This window comes from Excalfactoria chinensis, chromosome 7 (assembly GCF_039878825.1).
Source record: "Excalfactoria chinensis isolate bCotChi1 chromosome 7, bCotChi1.hap2, whole genome shotgun sequence".
Taxonomy (NCBI): Eukaryota; Metazoa; Chordata; class Aves; order Galliformes; family Phasianidae; genus Excalfactoria; species Excalfactoria chinensis.
In genome coordinates this window covers 20,514,445-20,530,548 of record NC_092831.1, presented here as the reverse complement: position 1 = coordinate 20,530,548, position 16,104 = coordinate 20,514,445, and the positions used below count along the sequence as shown (strand labels likewise).

Sequence of the window (16,104 nt, the reverse complement as noted above, 5' to 3'; positions counted from 1 at the left end):
GATATTTGTTTTCTCAGTTTTTAAAAAACTCATTTTGATTCCAGAACCTCCTGAGCTGATACTTGATGCTAATATGGCTCGAGAACAGCATGTAAGAGCAGGAGATACCCTGAGACTTAGTGCTGTTATCAAAGGTGTTCCATTCCCAAAAGTTTCTTGGAAGAAAGAAGATAAGGAAGTCTCACCCAAAGCTGATATTGAGATTACAGGTGTTGGCAGTAAGCTTGAAATTCGTAACACTGTCCATGAAGATGGTGGAATTTACTCCCTGACAGTTGAAAATCCAGCTGGTTCAAAGACTGTTTCAGTAAAAGTTCTTGTCTTAGGTAATCTTTTTTATGTTGTTTTTATACTTCCTGGTTTTATTCTTTAATTGGGGTTAAGAAATGAAAGAATGTCAGGAAAATATCAACAAATTGAGATGTAAGGAAAGGTTGATGTAACTGGGCTTGTTTAGCTTGGGGAAAAGAAGGATTCAGGGAGACATCATTGCAGCCCTCCAGTACACGAAGGGGGCATATAAACAGGAGGGGGAATGGCTGTTTACAGGGGTAGGTAGTGATAGGACAAGAGGGAATGGTTTTAAACTGAGACAGGGGTGATTTAGCTTAAATATTAGGAGGAAGTTTTTCACACAGAGGGTGGTGTCACACTGGAACAGGTTGCCCAAGGAGGCTGTGGATACCCCATCCCTGGAGGCATTCAAGGCCAGGCTGGATGTGGCTCTGGGCAACCTGGTCTAGTGGTTGGCAACCCTGCACATAGCATGGGGGTTGAAACTAGATGATCATTGTGGTCCCTTTCAACCCAGGCCATTCTATGATTCTATAATGAAATACACAGAAGAAAAAAAAAAAAAAAGATTGACACAGGGAAAAAGTTTTTTGTTTGCTTTTTTTCCTTAAAATCTACTAAATTTAAAATAATAATAATAATAATAATAAATCTTTGGTTATCAAATAGATAACAGATTTGTTTTCAATGTTAATAGATAAGCCTGGTCCACCTAGAAATCTGCAAGTCAGTGATGTTAGAAGCGATTCTTGCTACCTGACATGGAAGGAACCAGAAGATGATGGTGGCTCTGTTATTACCAACTATGTGGTGGAAAGGAAAGATGTAGCTTCTGCACAGTGGGTATCTGTCTCATCGTCCTCCAAGAAACGCAGTCACATGGCTAAATATCTCATGGAAGGCACTCAGTATCTTTTCCGAGTTGCAGCTGAGAATCTGTTTGGTAGAGGACCATATGTGGAAACACTCAAGCCAATTAAAGCTATAGATCCACTGCGTAAGTGTTACTCAGGATTTGTTTTGTTTATATTGTTCTCTGTAATTTTTGAAATGGTCTTGCTGGAACTAATGTGAACATGGTACAGTGTACCATCAGATGGATCAGCCATTTACTAACTGCTTTGGGTTTTATATTTTCAAAGATCCTCCTGGGCCACCAAAGAATCTGCATCATGTAGATGTTGACAAGACAGAAGTTTCCCTTGTTTGGAATCGACCAGATCGTGATGGTGGTGCTGAGATAACTGGATATTTGGTGGAATATCAGGAAGATGGTGCGGATGAGTGGACAAAGTTCCAAACAGTCCCAATGCTGGATTGTGTTGTTACAGGCCTGCAAAAAGGAAAAATATACAAATTCCGTGTGAAAGCTCAAAATATTGTGGGTCTCAGCCTTCCAGATACAACTATACCAATAGAATGTCAAGAAAAACTAGGTAATTTATAGCTTTTTTGTATTGTTTCACTGATTCTCTCTCTCCTTTAAGTATACTCTCTGAAAACCATAATGCAATTTCTGTGTTTTGTTTTTGTTTTCTAATTTCAGTACCTCCATCTGTAGAACTAGATGTGAAGTTAATTGAAGGTCTTGTTGTTAAAGCTGGAACCACAGTGAGACTTCCTGCAATTATGAGAGGTGTGCCAGTTCCCACTGCAAAGTGGGTTACTGATGACACTGAAATTAAGACGGAAGGCAGACACAAGATAGAGACTGACAATTATTCAACTGTACTTACCATCAAAGACTGTGTAAGAAAAGATACAGGAGAATACCTGCTCACAGTATCTAATGCAGCTGGCCACAAAACTGTTGCTCTACATCTTACAGTTTTGGATGTTCCTGGCCCACCGACTGGTCCTATTAATATTCTTGAAGTAACACCGGAACATATGGTTATTTCTTGGCGCCCTCCTAAAGACGACGGTGGGAGTCCTATAATAAACTATATTGTTGAGAAGCGTCAGTCAAAGAAAGAGACTTGGGGAGTAGTTAGCTCTGGAACAAGTCACACAAAAATTAAGATTCCACGACTGCAGAAGGGTTGTGAATACATTTTCCGTGTTCGGGCAGAAAATAAGATAGGCATTGGTGCACCTCTTGATTCAGAACCAACAGTTGCTAAACATATGTTTGATCCACCATCCCCACCTGGTAAACCAATAGTGTTTGATATTACAGAAAATGCTGCAACAGTGTCTTGGACCCTACCGATGTCAGATGGTGGAACTCCGATAACTGGTTATATACTTGAGCGTCGAGAAGCATCTGGTAAATGGGTGCGTGTTAATAAGACACCAGTTCTTGATATGAAATACAGAGTCACTGGTCTCTTTGAAGGCAACACATATGAATTCAGAGTTTTTGCAGAAAACATGGTGGGCTTAAGCAAGCCATCTCCAAGCTCTGATCCAATAAAAGCATCACGTCCTATCACTCCTCCTGGACCACCCATTAATCCAAAATTAAAAGATAAAACCAAAGAAACAGCTGATCTTGTTTGGACAAAACCGCTCAAAGATGGTGGCAGCCCAATTCTGGGATATATTGTGGAATGCCAGAAAACTGGAACTACACAGTGGAACAGAATTAATAAAGATGATCTTATTAGACAATGTGCATTTAGAGTACCTGGGTTAATAGAAGGAAATGAATATAAATTCCGAATAAAAGCTGTCAACATTGTGGGAGAAGGAGAGCCAAGAGAACTGGCAGAAACTGTACTTGCGAAAGATATTCTTTCTCCTCCAGAAATAAGCTTGGATGTGACTTGTCGAGACTTAATTACTGTCCGAGTAGGCCAAACAATCCATATTACTGGCAAAGTGAAAGGCAGGCCAGATCCTGAAATAACATGGTCTAAGGATGGCAAAGTGTTGGTTCAGGAAAAACGCATTGAAATAGTCCATGAACTACCTAATGTTGGACTGCAAGTAAAAGAAGCCAAAAGATCTGATCATGGCAAATATATAATAGCAGCTAAGAACAGCTGTGGACATGCTCAAGGTTTCGCCATTGTGAATGTACTTGACAGACCTGGACCATGTCAGAACCTGAAAATAAGCTATGTCACAAAAGATTCTTGTATGATTGCTTGGGAGAGTCCGGTGGATAATGGTGGCTCAGAAATCACAAATTATATCGTAGAGTACCGCCAACCAAATCAGAGGGGATGGTCAATTGTGTCCTCTGATGTCACTAAACGGTTAGTTAAGGCAAATCTTATAGAGAACCGTGAATACTTCTTTAGAGTTTGTGCAGAAAACAAAATAGGTCCAGGTCCTTGCATTGAGACCAAAACTCCCATCCTTGCCATAAATCCTATTGACAAGCCTGGAGAGCCAGAAAATCTTCACATTGCAGAGAAAGGGAAGACATTTGTATTTCTGAAATGGAGAAGGCCAGATTATGATGGTGGAAGCCCAAATTTAAGTTATCACGTGGAGAGAAAACTGAAAGACTCAGATGAATGGGAAAGGGTTCACAAAGGCAGCATTAAGGAAACGCACTACATGGTTGATAAATGTGTTGAAAATAAGATTTACCAATTCAGAGTTCAAACCAAGAATGAGGCAGGTGAAAGTGACTGGGTAAAAACTGCTGAAGTTGTTGTGAAAGAAGATCTACAGAAGCCAGTACTAGACTTGAAGTTAAGTGGGGTATTAACAGTGAAAGCTGGTGACACAATTAGAATTGAGGCTGGAGTCAGAGGAAAACCACAGCCTGAAGTTGTATGGACAAAAGACAAGGATGCAACAGATCTTACAAGGTCTCCAAGAGTCAGTATTGAAACAACATCGGACACATCAAAGTTTGTTCTCACAAAATCAAGGCGAAGCGATGGTGGGAAATATGTGATTACTGCAACTAACACAGCCGGTAGTTTTGTAGCATATGCAACTGTTATTGTTTTGGATAAACCAGGTCCTGTAAGAAATTTGAAAGTCACTGACATTTCAAGTGACAGATGTACTGTTACCTGGGAACCTCCAGAGGATGACGGCGGTTGTGAAATACAAAACTACATCCTAGAAAAATGTGAAAGCAAGCGTATGGTTTGGTCTACATACTCATCTTCTGTCCTAACAAACTATGCAAATGTAACGCGCCTCATTGAAGGTAATGAATATATATTCAGAGTTCGTGCAGAGAATAAAATGGGCACTGGTCCACCAACAGAAACACACCCAATTATCGCAAAAACTAAATTTGATAGACCTGGACGCCCTGACCCTCCAGAGGTAACAAGAGTAAGCAAAGAAGAGATGACTGTCGTTTGGAATCCACCAGAATATGATGGTGGCAAGTCAATTACAGGATACATCTTAGAGAGGAAAGAGAAACGATCATTAAGATGGGTTCCAGTTACTAAGACTGCTATTCCTGAGAGACGCAAGAAGGTTACTAATCTCATCCCTGGTCATGAATATCAGTTCCGTGTCAGTGCTGAAAATGAAGTTGGACTTGGAGAACCAAGCTTGCCATCAAGACCAGTAGTAGCTAAAGACCCAATAGGTATCATACTGTTATATTCTACCTTATTTTGTTTAATGTCAACTGATTGTTAAATTGCATAACTAACTGTATTCTTGTCTGTAATTTTTATTGTCTTTCAGAACCACCTGGTCCTCCCACCAACTTGAGAGTGGTTGATAGTACAAAAAGTTCAATAACCCTTGGCTGGGGAAAACCAGTGTACGATGGTGGTGCTCCAATTATTGGATATGTTGTGGAAATTAGACCAAAAGTGGAAGGTGCTGATCCTGAAGCAGGATGGAAACGATGCAATGTTGCTGCTCAAGTTATTCATACAGAATTTACAGCCACTAGTCTGGATGAGAAACAATTATATGAGTTCAGAGTTTCTGCCCAAAATCAGGTTGGCCTTGGCCGTCCAGCAGAACTGAAAGAAGCTGTGTCTCCCAAAGAAATACTTGGTGAGTTTTCCCATTTTCTCTATGAGTTTTTGTGTACAATCTTTATTTGTTCTGTTTTTAACTTATTTTGTGTTCTAAACTTTGAATTTTATTTCTGTAAATTTGTCTTTCAGAACCTCCTGAGATTGAGCTGGATGCAAGCATGAGAAAGTTAGTCACAGTAAGAGCAGGATGTCCTATCAGACTTTTTGCCATCATTAGGGGTCGCCCAGCACCGAAAGTCACCTGGAGAAGAATGGGTATTGATAATGTCATCAGAAAAGGACAGGTTGATCTGGTTGACACTATGGCCTTCTGTGTCATTCCTGATTCAACACGTGATGACTCAGGCAAATATTCACTGACACTTGTCAATGCAGCTGGAGAAAAGGCTGTGTTTGTGAACGTTAGAGTTCTGGGTAAGTAACCAGAGAACTATCTGTAGACATTGTTTTAATAATATTGTATGTTCATTACAGAAATCTTCATCCCCCCCTAATGCTGAAGTTTTTGAGCACAAATAAATGTATTGGCCAATGCTGTCTCTGACTGTGTAACATTCTATTAGCACCCCTTAACTGTAACTTGACGAATTTTCAAAAGGAATGACTTGCATAAATCGAAATTTCTTTATAGATACTCCTGGACCTGTGTCGGACTTCAGAGCTTCAGATGTCACCAAGATGTCATGCCATCTTTCATGGGCACCTCCAGAGAATGATGGTGGTAGCCCAGTGACTCATTACATCCTGCAGAAACGTGAGGCTGACAGGAAGACTTGGGGAACAGTCACCGCAGAACTAAAGAAAACGAGTTTCCAAATAGCTAACCTGGTACCTGGAAATGAATATTACTTCAGAGTAACAGCAGTAAATGAATATGGATCAGGTGTTCCAAGTGACATACCAAAACCAGTCTTAGCAACAGATCCCTTAAGTAAGTGTGCTTTTATGCATATTTGATTGTTTTCTATGATTAAGTAAGATTTTGGATTTTTTAAAAGCAATTATTTCTAAACAGTGTCATAAATATTTGCATCAGTAACTTTTAGGTAACACATGTGAATGCAGTATCTTCACAATCTTGCAAAAAGTTTCCTCTTTTCTATATTTTACATGTTGAGTTAGCATAGATAGCATCCAGTATTTCAGAAAATCTTTGTAATTCATTGTTTAATGTTTCTTTTCCTTTGCCCCTCCTCTTCTTCCTCCCACCCCAAAAGGTGAACCCGATCCACCAAGAAAACTTGAAGTTACTGAAATTACAAAGAACAGTGCTACTTTAGGCTGGCTGCCACCACTGCGTGATGGAGGCTCGAAAATTGATGGGTATATTGTTAGCTACAAAGAAGATGACCAACCAGAAGATCGTTGGACAGAATATTCAGTAGTCAAAGACCTCTCCATTGTTGTAGCTGGCTTGAAAGAAGGAAAAAAGTACAAGTTTAGAGTGGCAGCTCGAAATGCTGTTGGAGTAAGTTTTCCAAGAGAAACTGAAGGAGTATTTGAAATTAAAGAACAACTCAGTAAGTACCTAATTAAATATTACCCTTGTTACAGTATTCTCTTTAGCAATAATATAGGCAAGCACTCTTGTTCTTAGATTGAGACCTAAGAAGTCAATTACTTGATAAAGTCATCTTGAAGATTTTGATTAGTTGTATTGGATATTTTCACAGGTCACAAATGATGAGCATGAATCATTAAACAATGTTGTGTGCATGGCTTCAGTTGGAATGAGAAGACAGGAATTAGGAATAGATAATAAATACATCCAATTAACTTAAAACGAAAGAGAAAAAGGGAACAGTAGGTCAACAGTAGGGTGAGAGAGAAGTGGGCTTTGATGTGGTTCTTATTTTAAGATAAGCAAGAAAAAGTTGCTTATATTGTAGAGTAACTTTGGAATGTAAAGCCAAAAGGGGGGAGGACAATACTGGCCTAGTGGAGAACTTCAAGCACAGAAAGACATAGGAGTGTGGGACAAATAAGAACAGACTCCTTCATCCATGATGTGGAGAGAGGTACAGGATCAACAGCAAATGAAAAACTAGGCAGGGACAAGAAGAAAAGTACACTAAATGTATGGCCAGGCTTCTTTTGGAAGAAGGCGACAAAAAAATGTGCAAAAATTGGGGAAGGGGCTCTAGTTGAAGAGTGATTCAAAAGCAGTAAAAAGGCTGTGGAAACAGATTAAATTCAGTGAGAATTTCAGTTTTTCTTCTCCTTCATGTCTGTCTTGTAAAAAGTAGGAACCCATCTGCACAGTAGGTTATCCATGACAAATTCTGTAGAACTTGTATGATTCATTAAGTGTGCAGGTAGGAAATCCAAACTCAAATTATTTCTCTTATAATCTGCATGAGAATGGAAAAGTAAGGCTGGCATGGATATTACACACTGCAAAATCTCTGGTTGTTCATAAGTGGACCTAAATTAAAAATTATCAAGTTTTTCCTACTGGTTATTCCACTTGAAGGAGATGAAAATAACTTTCACATGAAAGCATAAGAAAAAGTGAATTGATATGTCACAGAAGTTGAATTAATATATCGCTGTCTGTTTTTTTCCAGTCCCACCTAAGATCCTGATGCCTGATCACGTTCACATTAAAGCTGGGAAGAAGCTGAGAATTGAAGCTCATGTATATGGGAAGCCTCAGCCAGTCTGTAAATGGCTGAAAGGAGATGAAGATGTAATTACATCCAGTCGCCTTGCTGTGCATAAGGCAGAAAAGTCTTCTGTTCTTATCATTAAGGATGTGACTAGAAAAGATTCTGGTTTTTACACTCTTACTGCAGAAAACAGCTCTGGCACTGATAGTCAAAAAATCAGAGTGATAGTCATGGGTACGTATCATTTAACTATTTTTAAAAACCTGATTTCATGCAAAACTAGTTTTAGTATGTTTCAGTGGTTTCCATTTTCCTTCATAACTTTTTCTCAATGTGTTTCTTTGTGTAGATAAGCCAGGTCCACCACAGCCTCCATTTGACATTTCTGAAATAGATGCTGATGCATGCACTCTTGCGTGGCATATACCTCTTGAAGATGGTGGCAGTAACATTACAAACTATGTAGTTGAAAAATGTGATGTAAGCCGAGGAGACTGGGTAACAGCCTTAGCTTCTGTCACAAAGACAAGCTGCAGAATTGGAAAGCTGATTCCCGGAGAAGAATACATGTTCCGTGTTCGTGCTGAAAATCGTTTTGGGATTTCTGAGCCACTTAATTCTGACAAGATGATTGCAAGGTTCCCATTTGGTATGTCGGATTTTCACAGTAACATTTCTCTTTTTTTTTTTTTTTTTTTTTTTTTTTTTTTTTTTCCCCTCCTAATAATAAAGCATGTGATTGATATCCATCTTTGTATTTCTGTCTAGATGTACCCAGTGAACCAAAGAATGCACGTGTTACCAAAGTTAACAAGGACTGCATTTTTGTTGCTTGGGATAGACCAGATAGTGATGGAGGCAGTCCAATCACTGGTTATCTCATTGAACGCAAAGAAAGGAACAGTTTACTATGGGTGAAAGCTAATGATACAGCTGTGCGCTCCACAGAGTACCCTTGTGTGGGGCTCATCGAAGGTCTTGAGTATACTTTCAGAATTTATGCACTGAACAGAGCTGGAGCAAGTAAACCTAGTAAACCAACTGAGATTGTCACAGCAAGGACACCAGTCGGTAAGCCAGACAAACCACTGAATAGCAACGGACTACTGTTTCTATGGCCATTCCCAATGTATCTGCAATTCTTTATAGTCTTTGGTTTGCACTTACTGTTTTCATGTTCATGTGGTTGTTCTGTAGACTGGATCCAGATCTATTAAATATTATATATATTTATATATATATATATTTATTAATAATAGTAGTTATTAGACAAAAATACCAGACTAAAACATGATCTTACTCAACTTAGATCCTCCTGGAAAACCTGAAGTTACTGATGTCACTAAGAGTACTGCATCGCTGGTATGGACAAGACCAAAGCATGATGGTGGTAGCAAGCTTATTGGCTACTTTGTTGAAGCTTGCAAATTACCTGGTGACAAATGGGTCCGGTGCAATACAACTCCACATCAAATACCTCTAGAAGAATACACTGCTACTGATCTGGAAGAAAATGCGCAATATCAATTTAGAGCAATTGCTAAGACAGCAGTCAATATTAGCCAACCTTCAGAGCCTTCTGATCCAGTGACCATTCACCCAGAAAATGGTGAGAAATGCAAAAGCATTTGAGAACTCTGATAAGAATCTATCCATGTTGAACTAATAGTCATGAGAAGAATGGGATGCTTACCTCTTACTAGACTGATTAAATGTTGTGCTCTTTCCCTTCAGTTCCTCCCAGAATAGAACTGGATCTATCTATGCAATCACAGCTAACAGTAAAAGCTGGAACTAATGTACGCCTGGAGGCAAATGTATATGGAAAACCAATGCCAACCATCACTTGGAAGAAAGAAGGAGAACTTTTAAAACCATCAGAAGGTGTTAAGATCACCACTAAGAGAAATCTTGCTATTGTTGAACTGTTCAGTGTTAACAGGAAGCAAACAGGAGACTATACTATTACTGCTGAAAATGCGAGTGGATCAAAGTCAGCAACCATTAGGCTTAAAGTACTTGGTAAGCTAAAGACTGCCCATTGGTAAATGCATTTGTGGTTAAATTATATATCAAGAGCTAGAAGTATGACAGAGTGTTGTTGATTCTTCTAGATAAGCCTGGTCCTCCGGCCTCTGTGAAAATCAAGCACATGTATGCAGATCATGCAATGCTTTCCTGGGAGCCTCCTCTAGAAGATGGAGGTTCAGAAATTACTAATTACATTGTTGACAAACGTGAAACAAGCAGACCAAACTGGGCCCAGGTCAGTGCCAATGTACCCATTACAAGCTGCACAGTGGAGAAACTAATAGAAGGGCATGAGTACCAGTTCCGTATATGTGCTGAAAACAAATATGGTGTTGGAGACCCTATTTTGACCGAACCGGCAGTTGCTAAGAATCCATATGGTAAGTGTTTAGCAGGCTATTTTCACAAGTCACTGTTTTTGTTTTGTATACACTTACGATATCAACATAACTTTCAAATAAATCTTTACAGATGTTCCTGGACCTTGCGATCCACCAGTAATCAGTAATGTAACGAAAGACTTCATGACTGTTAGCTGGAAGCCACCAGCTAATGATGGTGGGTCCCCAGTAACTGGTTATATACTTGAGAAGCGTGAAACTAAAGCACTTAACTGGACGAAGGTAAACAGGAAACCTGTCATTGAAAGAACTGTTAAGGCTTCAGGACTCCTAGAAGGAACAGAATATGAGTTCCGGGTGATAGCACTGAATAAGGCTGGACCTGGCAAGCCTAGTGCACCGTCCAAAGCCGTGTATGCTCGTGATCCTCAATGTAAGCTGAAAGTCTCAGATATTTTCCATGGTATTTCCAAATACTTTTGTACATCATCTGGTGTGATTAACTTTGTGCTTTTTTAATTCTCAGATCCTCCTGGCCCACCTGCTTTCCCAAAGGTGGTTGACACTACTCGTAATTCAATAAGCCTGTCATGGAGCAAACCAGCATATGATGGTGGAAGCCCTATTATTGGTTATCTAGTAGAATCAAAAAGAGCTGACACAGACAACTGGGTCAGATGCAATCTTCCCAAGAACTTACAGGCTACACACTTTGTGGTAACAGGGCTGATGGAAGATACAGAGTACCAGTTCCGCGTATATGCTGTCAATAAGATTGGATACAGTGATCCAAGTGATGTTCCTGATAAACACACTGCCAAAGATATTTTAAGTATGTTCATTGAAAATATATTTCTATGTTCACTTTTGTTTTAATTCATGGGGTGGCTTCTAAATGAAGGATCTGTCAAAGATCATTTAAAAAAGGATTAATTTGGAATGTGTTATTTCTCAAATAAATGTAGTTTGAAAGTGGCTAATTCAGAAAAAAAAAAAAATGGGGCAGTTAAGAACTGAGAAGAATCTTAATGGTGTCTGCACTTTTCATTTGTATGTCAGATACCCTTCCACTTCCTATTTTTTCTCTCTCTAATCATGAATAAGACTTTTCAGGTAGTCTTCATGTCTCCTAATAATTTGAAGCCAAAATTATTATCCTAAGAATCTGCGTGAGACACTATGTGATTGTAAACTAGAATGCAGAAAATTCCATCTGAACATGAGGAAAAACTTTTAATTAGAGGGTGGTGGAGCACAAGGACAGACTACCCAGAGAGGTTGTGGATCTCTTTCTCTGGAGATACACAAAACCCAACCGGACTCTTTCCTGTGTAACCTACTACAGGGAACTTGCTTTAGCAGGGGATTGGATTTGATGATCTCCAAAGATCCCTTCCAATTCCTATGATTCTGTGAGACTTATTCCCTAAGAGCCGTGTTGGCTTCTGTATGCATTTTGCCACAAGTAGAAAAGCATTCCTTCACAGAACTGCTTTGAATCAAGACTTTGAAACTCCTTTGAATTATAGAGGAAATGAGAGTCCTTTTTACACGATAAGTAACATAAATTATGGAAAAAGCAGAAGAAAAGCAAGTGAAATTGGTGAGGGAAAAAAAAAGCTAAGTTTCTAAATGATCTTGAAATGAGAATCAGGATACAAACTCACTGATATCATCATGGACAAAAGAATTAATTGGTTAATCTAGTGAATGTCTGTAAAGCAGTACTTCTTGTCAGAGAAAAGTTAGTGATAGTCTTAAATGTTATGTTTTAATCATCTCATTTTTGTTTAACAGTTCCTCCTGAAGGAGAACTTGATGCAGAACTAAGGAAAGTCCTTGTATTACGCGCGGGAGTCACAATGAGACTTTATGTGCCAGTAAGAGGACGACCACCTCCCAAGATTTCATGGTCTAAAGTGGGTGCCAATCTAAGAGACAGACAAGGATTAGACATCAAATCAACTGACTTTGATACCTTCCTGCGCTGTGAAAACGTAAACAAATATGATGCTGGAAAATACGTTCTCAGTCTGGAGAACAGTTGTGGGAAAAAGGCATACACCATTGTTGTAAAAGTACTTGGTAAGTGCCAGAGTTTTCCACAGAATAACATATTTGTTCAGTTTGTAACTAATATATATATTTTTATTTTATTTATTTATTTATTTATTGCATGTCATTTACTATATTAAATCCAGGGAATTTGTGTTTATCTAGATACTCCAGGCCCTCCTGTTAATCTTGTTGTAAAGGAAGCATCTAAGGATTCTGCCTATATAACATGGGAACCTCCAATAATTGATGGTGGCAGTCCAGTCACAAATTATGTTGTTGAAAAACGTGATGCAGAAAGAAAGTCATGGTCCACAGTAACAACAGAATGTCCAAAGACAAGCTACAGGATAACCAACTTAGAAGAAGGCAAATCCTACTTCTTCAGGGTTTTTGCTGAAAATGAATATGGTATTGGTGACCCCTGTGAAACTCGTGATGCTGTTAAAGCTTCTGGTAAGAAAAATCAATCAATTTCTCCTATTTTGGTATTCAATTCATTTTTATTTTTAGCTTGAAAGGACACTCACTCTGCTTTTCTTCCTCTTCTAGAAACACCTGGACCAGTTGTGGATCTAAAAGCTTCAGCTGTAACAAAATCATCATGCAATTTAGTATGGAAAAAACCTATCAGTGATGGTGGAAGCCGTATTTTTGCCTATGTTGTGGAAGTCCTCATTGGTGAAGATAAATGGCAGGAAGTGATGCGATCAAAGAACCTTCACTTTTCAATGAGAGACCTAAAGGAAGGGCAAGAATACACGTTCAGAGTGAGAGCCCAAAATGATGCTGGATATGGAACTCCAAGGGAGCTCACAATTGTGGCAAGAGATGATGTTGGTATGAAGCAACTTAAAAGATAATCAATTCACTTACCAAACCACATTTATTTCATATATAGCATAATTGCTATATATACATGCAAATCAGATGCCTTTAAAAGGAAGAAAATTCTTACTATGAGGGTGGTGAGGCTCTGGAACCTGAGAAGCTCTGGCCCAGGGAAGCCTAAACATCTCCCTAGAGATGTTTAGGGGCCGGTTGGATGGGGCTTTGAGGAGCCTGATCTAGTGGGAAATGCCCCTGTCCCTGACAGGGGGATTGGAAATAGATTATCTTTAAGGTCCCTTCCAGCGCAGACCTTTCTATGATGCTATGAAAAGAGCATCTGAATTTTATCTCAGAGTTTACATTTGGTTTAATAATTGATTTTTTTTTTATTTCTTTTTTTTTACAGTGGCACCTGATCTTGATTTAAGAGATCTACCCGATCTGTGCTATATAGCTAAAGAGGGTAGCAATTTCCGTCTTAAAATCCCTATTAAAGGCAAGCCTTTGCCCACTGTAACATGGAAGAAAGATGAAGACAAGGCACTTACTGAGAGTGGAAGAGTTGCTTTTGAATCTACGGCAGTAAACACAACACTTGTAGTACGTGACTGCCAGAAAGCTGATGCTGGAAAATATACAATCACTCTGAAGAATGTTGTTGGCAGCAAGGAAGGCACCATTTCTGTGAAAGTTGTTGGCAAGCCTGGCATACCAACAGGTCCAGTGAAATTTGATGAAGTCACAGCTGATGCCATGACCTTAAAATGGGGTCCTCCAAAAGATAATGGTGGTTCAGAAATCACTAACTATGTTCTTGAGAAAAGAGATAATATAAGCAATAAGTGGGTGACTTGTGCCTCTGCAGTCCAGAAAACTACATTTAGAGTTACACGGCTTCATGAAGGAAATGAATACACATTCAGGATAAGGGCTGAAAATAAATATGGAGTAGGCGAAGGTCTTAAATCTGATCCTGTTGTTGCAAAACATCCATTTGGTAAGTAATCATTATAATATTCAAAATGTTAAAAAAAGGTTTTAGAGGTGATATTTATTGTTAATGATGCTGCATCTTTTAATATTGTTTAGATGTGCCTGATGCTCCTCCACCCCCCAACATTGTTGATGTTCGACATGATTCTGTATCTTTAACTTGGACTGATCCCAGAAGAACTGGAGGCTCACCAATCACAGGTATATTCCCAAAAGCCTTCTTACTATTCCAGTTCTTAATAGCTTGAGGGAATGATAGGTTGATTTCACTGTTTTACTTCCTATTCTTCCTGTATGATGAGTCTTTTAAAGGCTTAACTTTAAAAGAAGGAAGTCAGGAAGAGTCTAACCAATAAAGCTTTTATGCAGACAGCCAAAACAGCCAAAGAACCAAATAACTGTCTCAACTACATGTTACATCATTTGGGGCTGTACAATTTGCATTACAAGTGTTTCACTTAGATGCATCTGTAATGTATGTCTGCATCCATTTCTTAATCTGGTTTTCAGTATTGTCTTGTACATGTCTTGTGTGACGTACCTTGCAAACTGTATGATATTTTGAAGACCTGTGATAAATGGAAGATCTCTGGAAAATCTCTCATTTTCATCTCACCATTTATCTTCTTAGGTTATCATATTGAATTCAAAGAAAGAAATAGTCTTTTGTGGAAGAGAGCCAATACAATTCCAATCAGAATGAAAGATTACAGAGTGACAGGATTAACTGAAGGACTGGAGTACGAATTCAGAGTAATGGCAATCAATATGGCTGGAGTAGGTAAACCAAGCCCACCTTCGGAACCTGTTGTGGCACTTGACCCTATTGGTAAGTTTATGAGGAGAACAAAATGAAAATTCTGAAAGCTGAAATCACTGTTGTTTGACCATGGTTTATCTTTTTTTTTTTTTTTTTTTTTTTTTCCTTTAAGATCCTCCTGGGAAACCTGAAGTTATCAATGTAACAAGGAGCTCAGTAACACTTATTTGGACAGAGCCAAAATATGATGGTGGACATAAGTTAACCGGCTATATTGTTGAAAAGCGTGATTTGCCCTCAAAGACTTGGACTAAAGCTAATCATGTGAATGTTCCAGACTGTGCATTCACTGTGACTGACCTTACTGAAGGTTCCAAATACGAATTCAGAATAAGAGCTAAGAACACTGCTGGGGCTATCAGTCCTCCATCTGAATCGACAGGAACCATAATATGCAAGGATGAGTATGGTACGTAGATGGCATCAAAATGAATTCTACTTCAATAATTAATATATTGCCAAATCCTTTATATATGTGCGTGTGTGTATGTATGTATATATATATATATATTATTATTTTATTTATTTATTTATTACAGAGGCGCCAACAATTGTTATCGAACCTACTTTGAAGGAAGGTTTAACAGTGAAAGCAGGAGATACAATTACGCTATCTGCTATTAGTATCCGTGGCAAACCACCTCCAACTTCAGCATGGTCAAAAGCTGGAAAAGATTTTAGACCTTCAGAGCTTGTGCACATCGAAACTACACCCACTTCTTCTACCCTAACCATCAAATATGCAGCCAGAAAGGATTCTGGAGAATATACAATCACTGCAACCAATCCTTTTGGCACTAAGCAAGAGAGTGTACATGTGAAAGTTTTAGATGTTCCAGGACCCCCAGGACCTATTGAGATCAGCAATGTTTCAGCAGAAAAAGCCACTCTTACATGGTCACCTCCTGCAGAAGATGGTGGATCACCGATCAAATCATATGTTCTTGAAAAGAGAGAAACTAGCCGACTGCTCTGGACATTAGTTGCTGAAAATATCGAGAGTTGTAGGCATGTTGTTAGCAAACTCATTCAAGGAAATGAGTATGTTTTCCGTGTCTCAGCCGTAAATCAATATGGCAAGGGTGAACCAGTACAATCTGAACCAGTTAAAATGGTGGACAGATTTGGTAAGTTGAACAAGCTAAGAGGTTCAAGTATGCTTTTAACAATCACTGACTACTTGATTTTTGTCTGAACTTTGTATTTTTTTC

At 38.9% G+C, this 16,104-nt stretch overlaps 1 protein-coding gene across 1 annotated transcript in view; it reads left to right on the top strand.

The window, feature by feature from the left end:
- The window catches only part of TTN (titin), a 240,350-nt gene that overhangs the window by 179,083 nt on the left and 45,163 nt on the right, over positions 1 to 16,104 (top strand). Inside the window, exons 199-222 of the mRNA XM_072341903.1 lie at positions 45 to 326; positions 992 to 1,291; positions 1,437 to 1,730; positions 1,841 to 4,807; positions 4,909 to 5,229; positions 5,343 to 5,627; positions 5,845 to 6,144; positions 6,431 to 6,733; positions 7,781 to 8,056; positions 8,172 to 8,471; positions 8,591 to 8,893; positions 9,132 to 9,431; positions 9,557 to 9,844; positions 9,937 to 10,233; positions 10,325 to 10,627; positions 10,721 to 11,026; positions 11,992 to 12,279; positions 12,415 to 12,705; positions 12,802 to 13,089; positions 13,487 to 14,077; positions 14,170 to 14,274; positions 14,705 to 14,902; positions 15,006 to 15,302; positions 15,433 to 16,020. Of these exons, the coding sequence (XP_072198004.1) occupies positions 45 to 326; positions 992 to 1,291; positions 1,437 to 1,730; positions 1,841 to 4,807; positions 4,909 to 5,229; positions 5,343 to 5,627; positions 5,845 to 6,144; positions 6,431 to 6,733; positions 7,781 to 8,056; positions 8,172 to 8,471; positions 8,591 to 8,893; positions 9,132 to 9,431; positions 9,557 to 9,844; positions 9,937 to 10,233; positions 10,325 to 10,627; positions 10,721 to 11,026; positions 11,992 to 12,279; positions 12,415 to 12,705; positions 12,802 to 13,089; positions 13,487 to 14,077; positions 14,170 to 14,274; positions 14,705 to 14,902; positions 15,006 to 15,302; positions 15,433 to 16,020 (10,071 nt within the window). The remainder of the gene's footprint in view (positions 1 to 44; positions 327 to 991; positions 1,292 to 1,436; positions 1,731 to 1,840; positions 4,808 to 4,908; positions 5,230 to 5,342; positions 5,628 to 5,844; positions 6,145 to 6,430; positions 6,734 to 7,780; positions 8,057 to 8,171; positions 8,472 to 8,590; positions 8,894 to 9,131; positions 9,432 to 9,556; positions 9,845 to 9,936; positions 10,234 to 10,324; positions 10,628 to 10,720; positions 11,027 to 11,991; positions 12,280 to 12,414; positions 12,706 to 12,801; positions 13,090 to 13,486; positions 14,078 to 14,169; positions 14,275 to 14,704; positions 14,903 to 15,005; positions 15,303 to 15,432; positions 16,021 to 16,104) is intronic.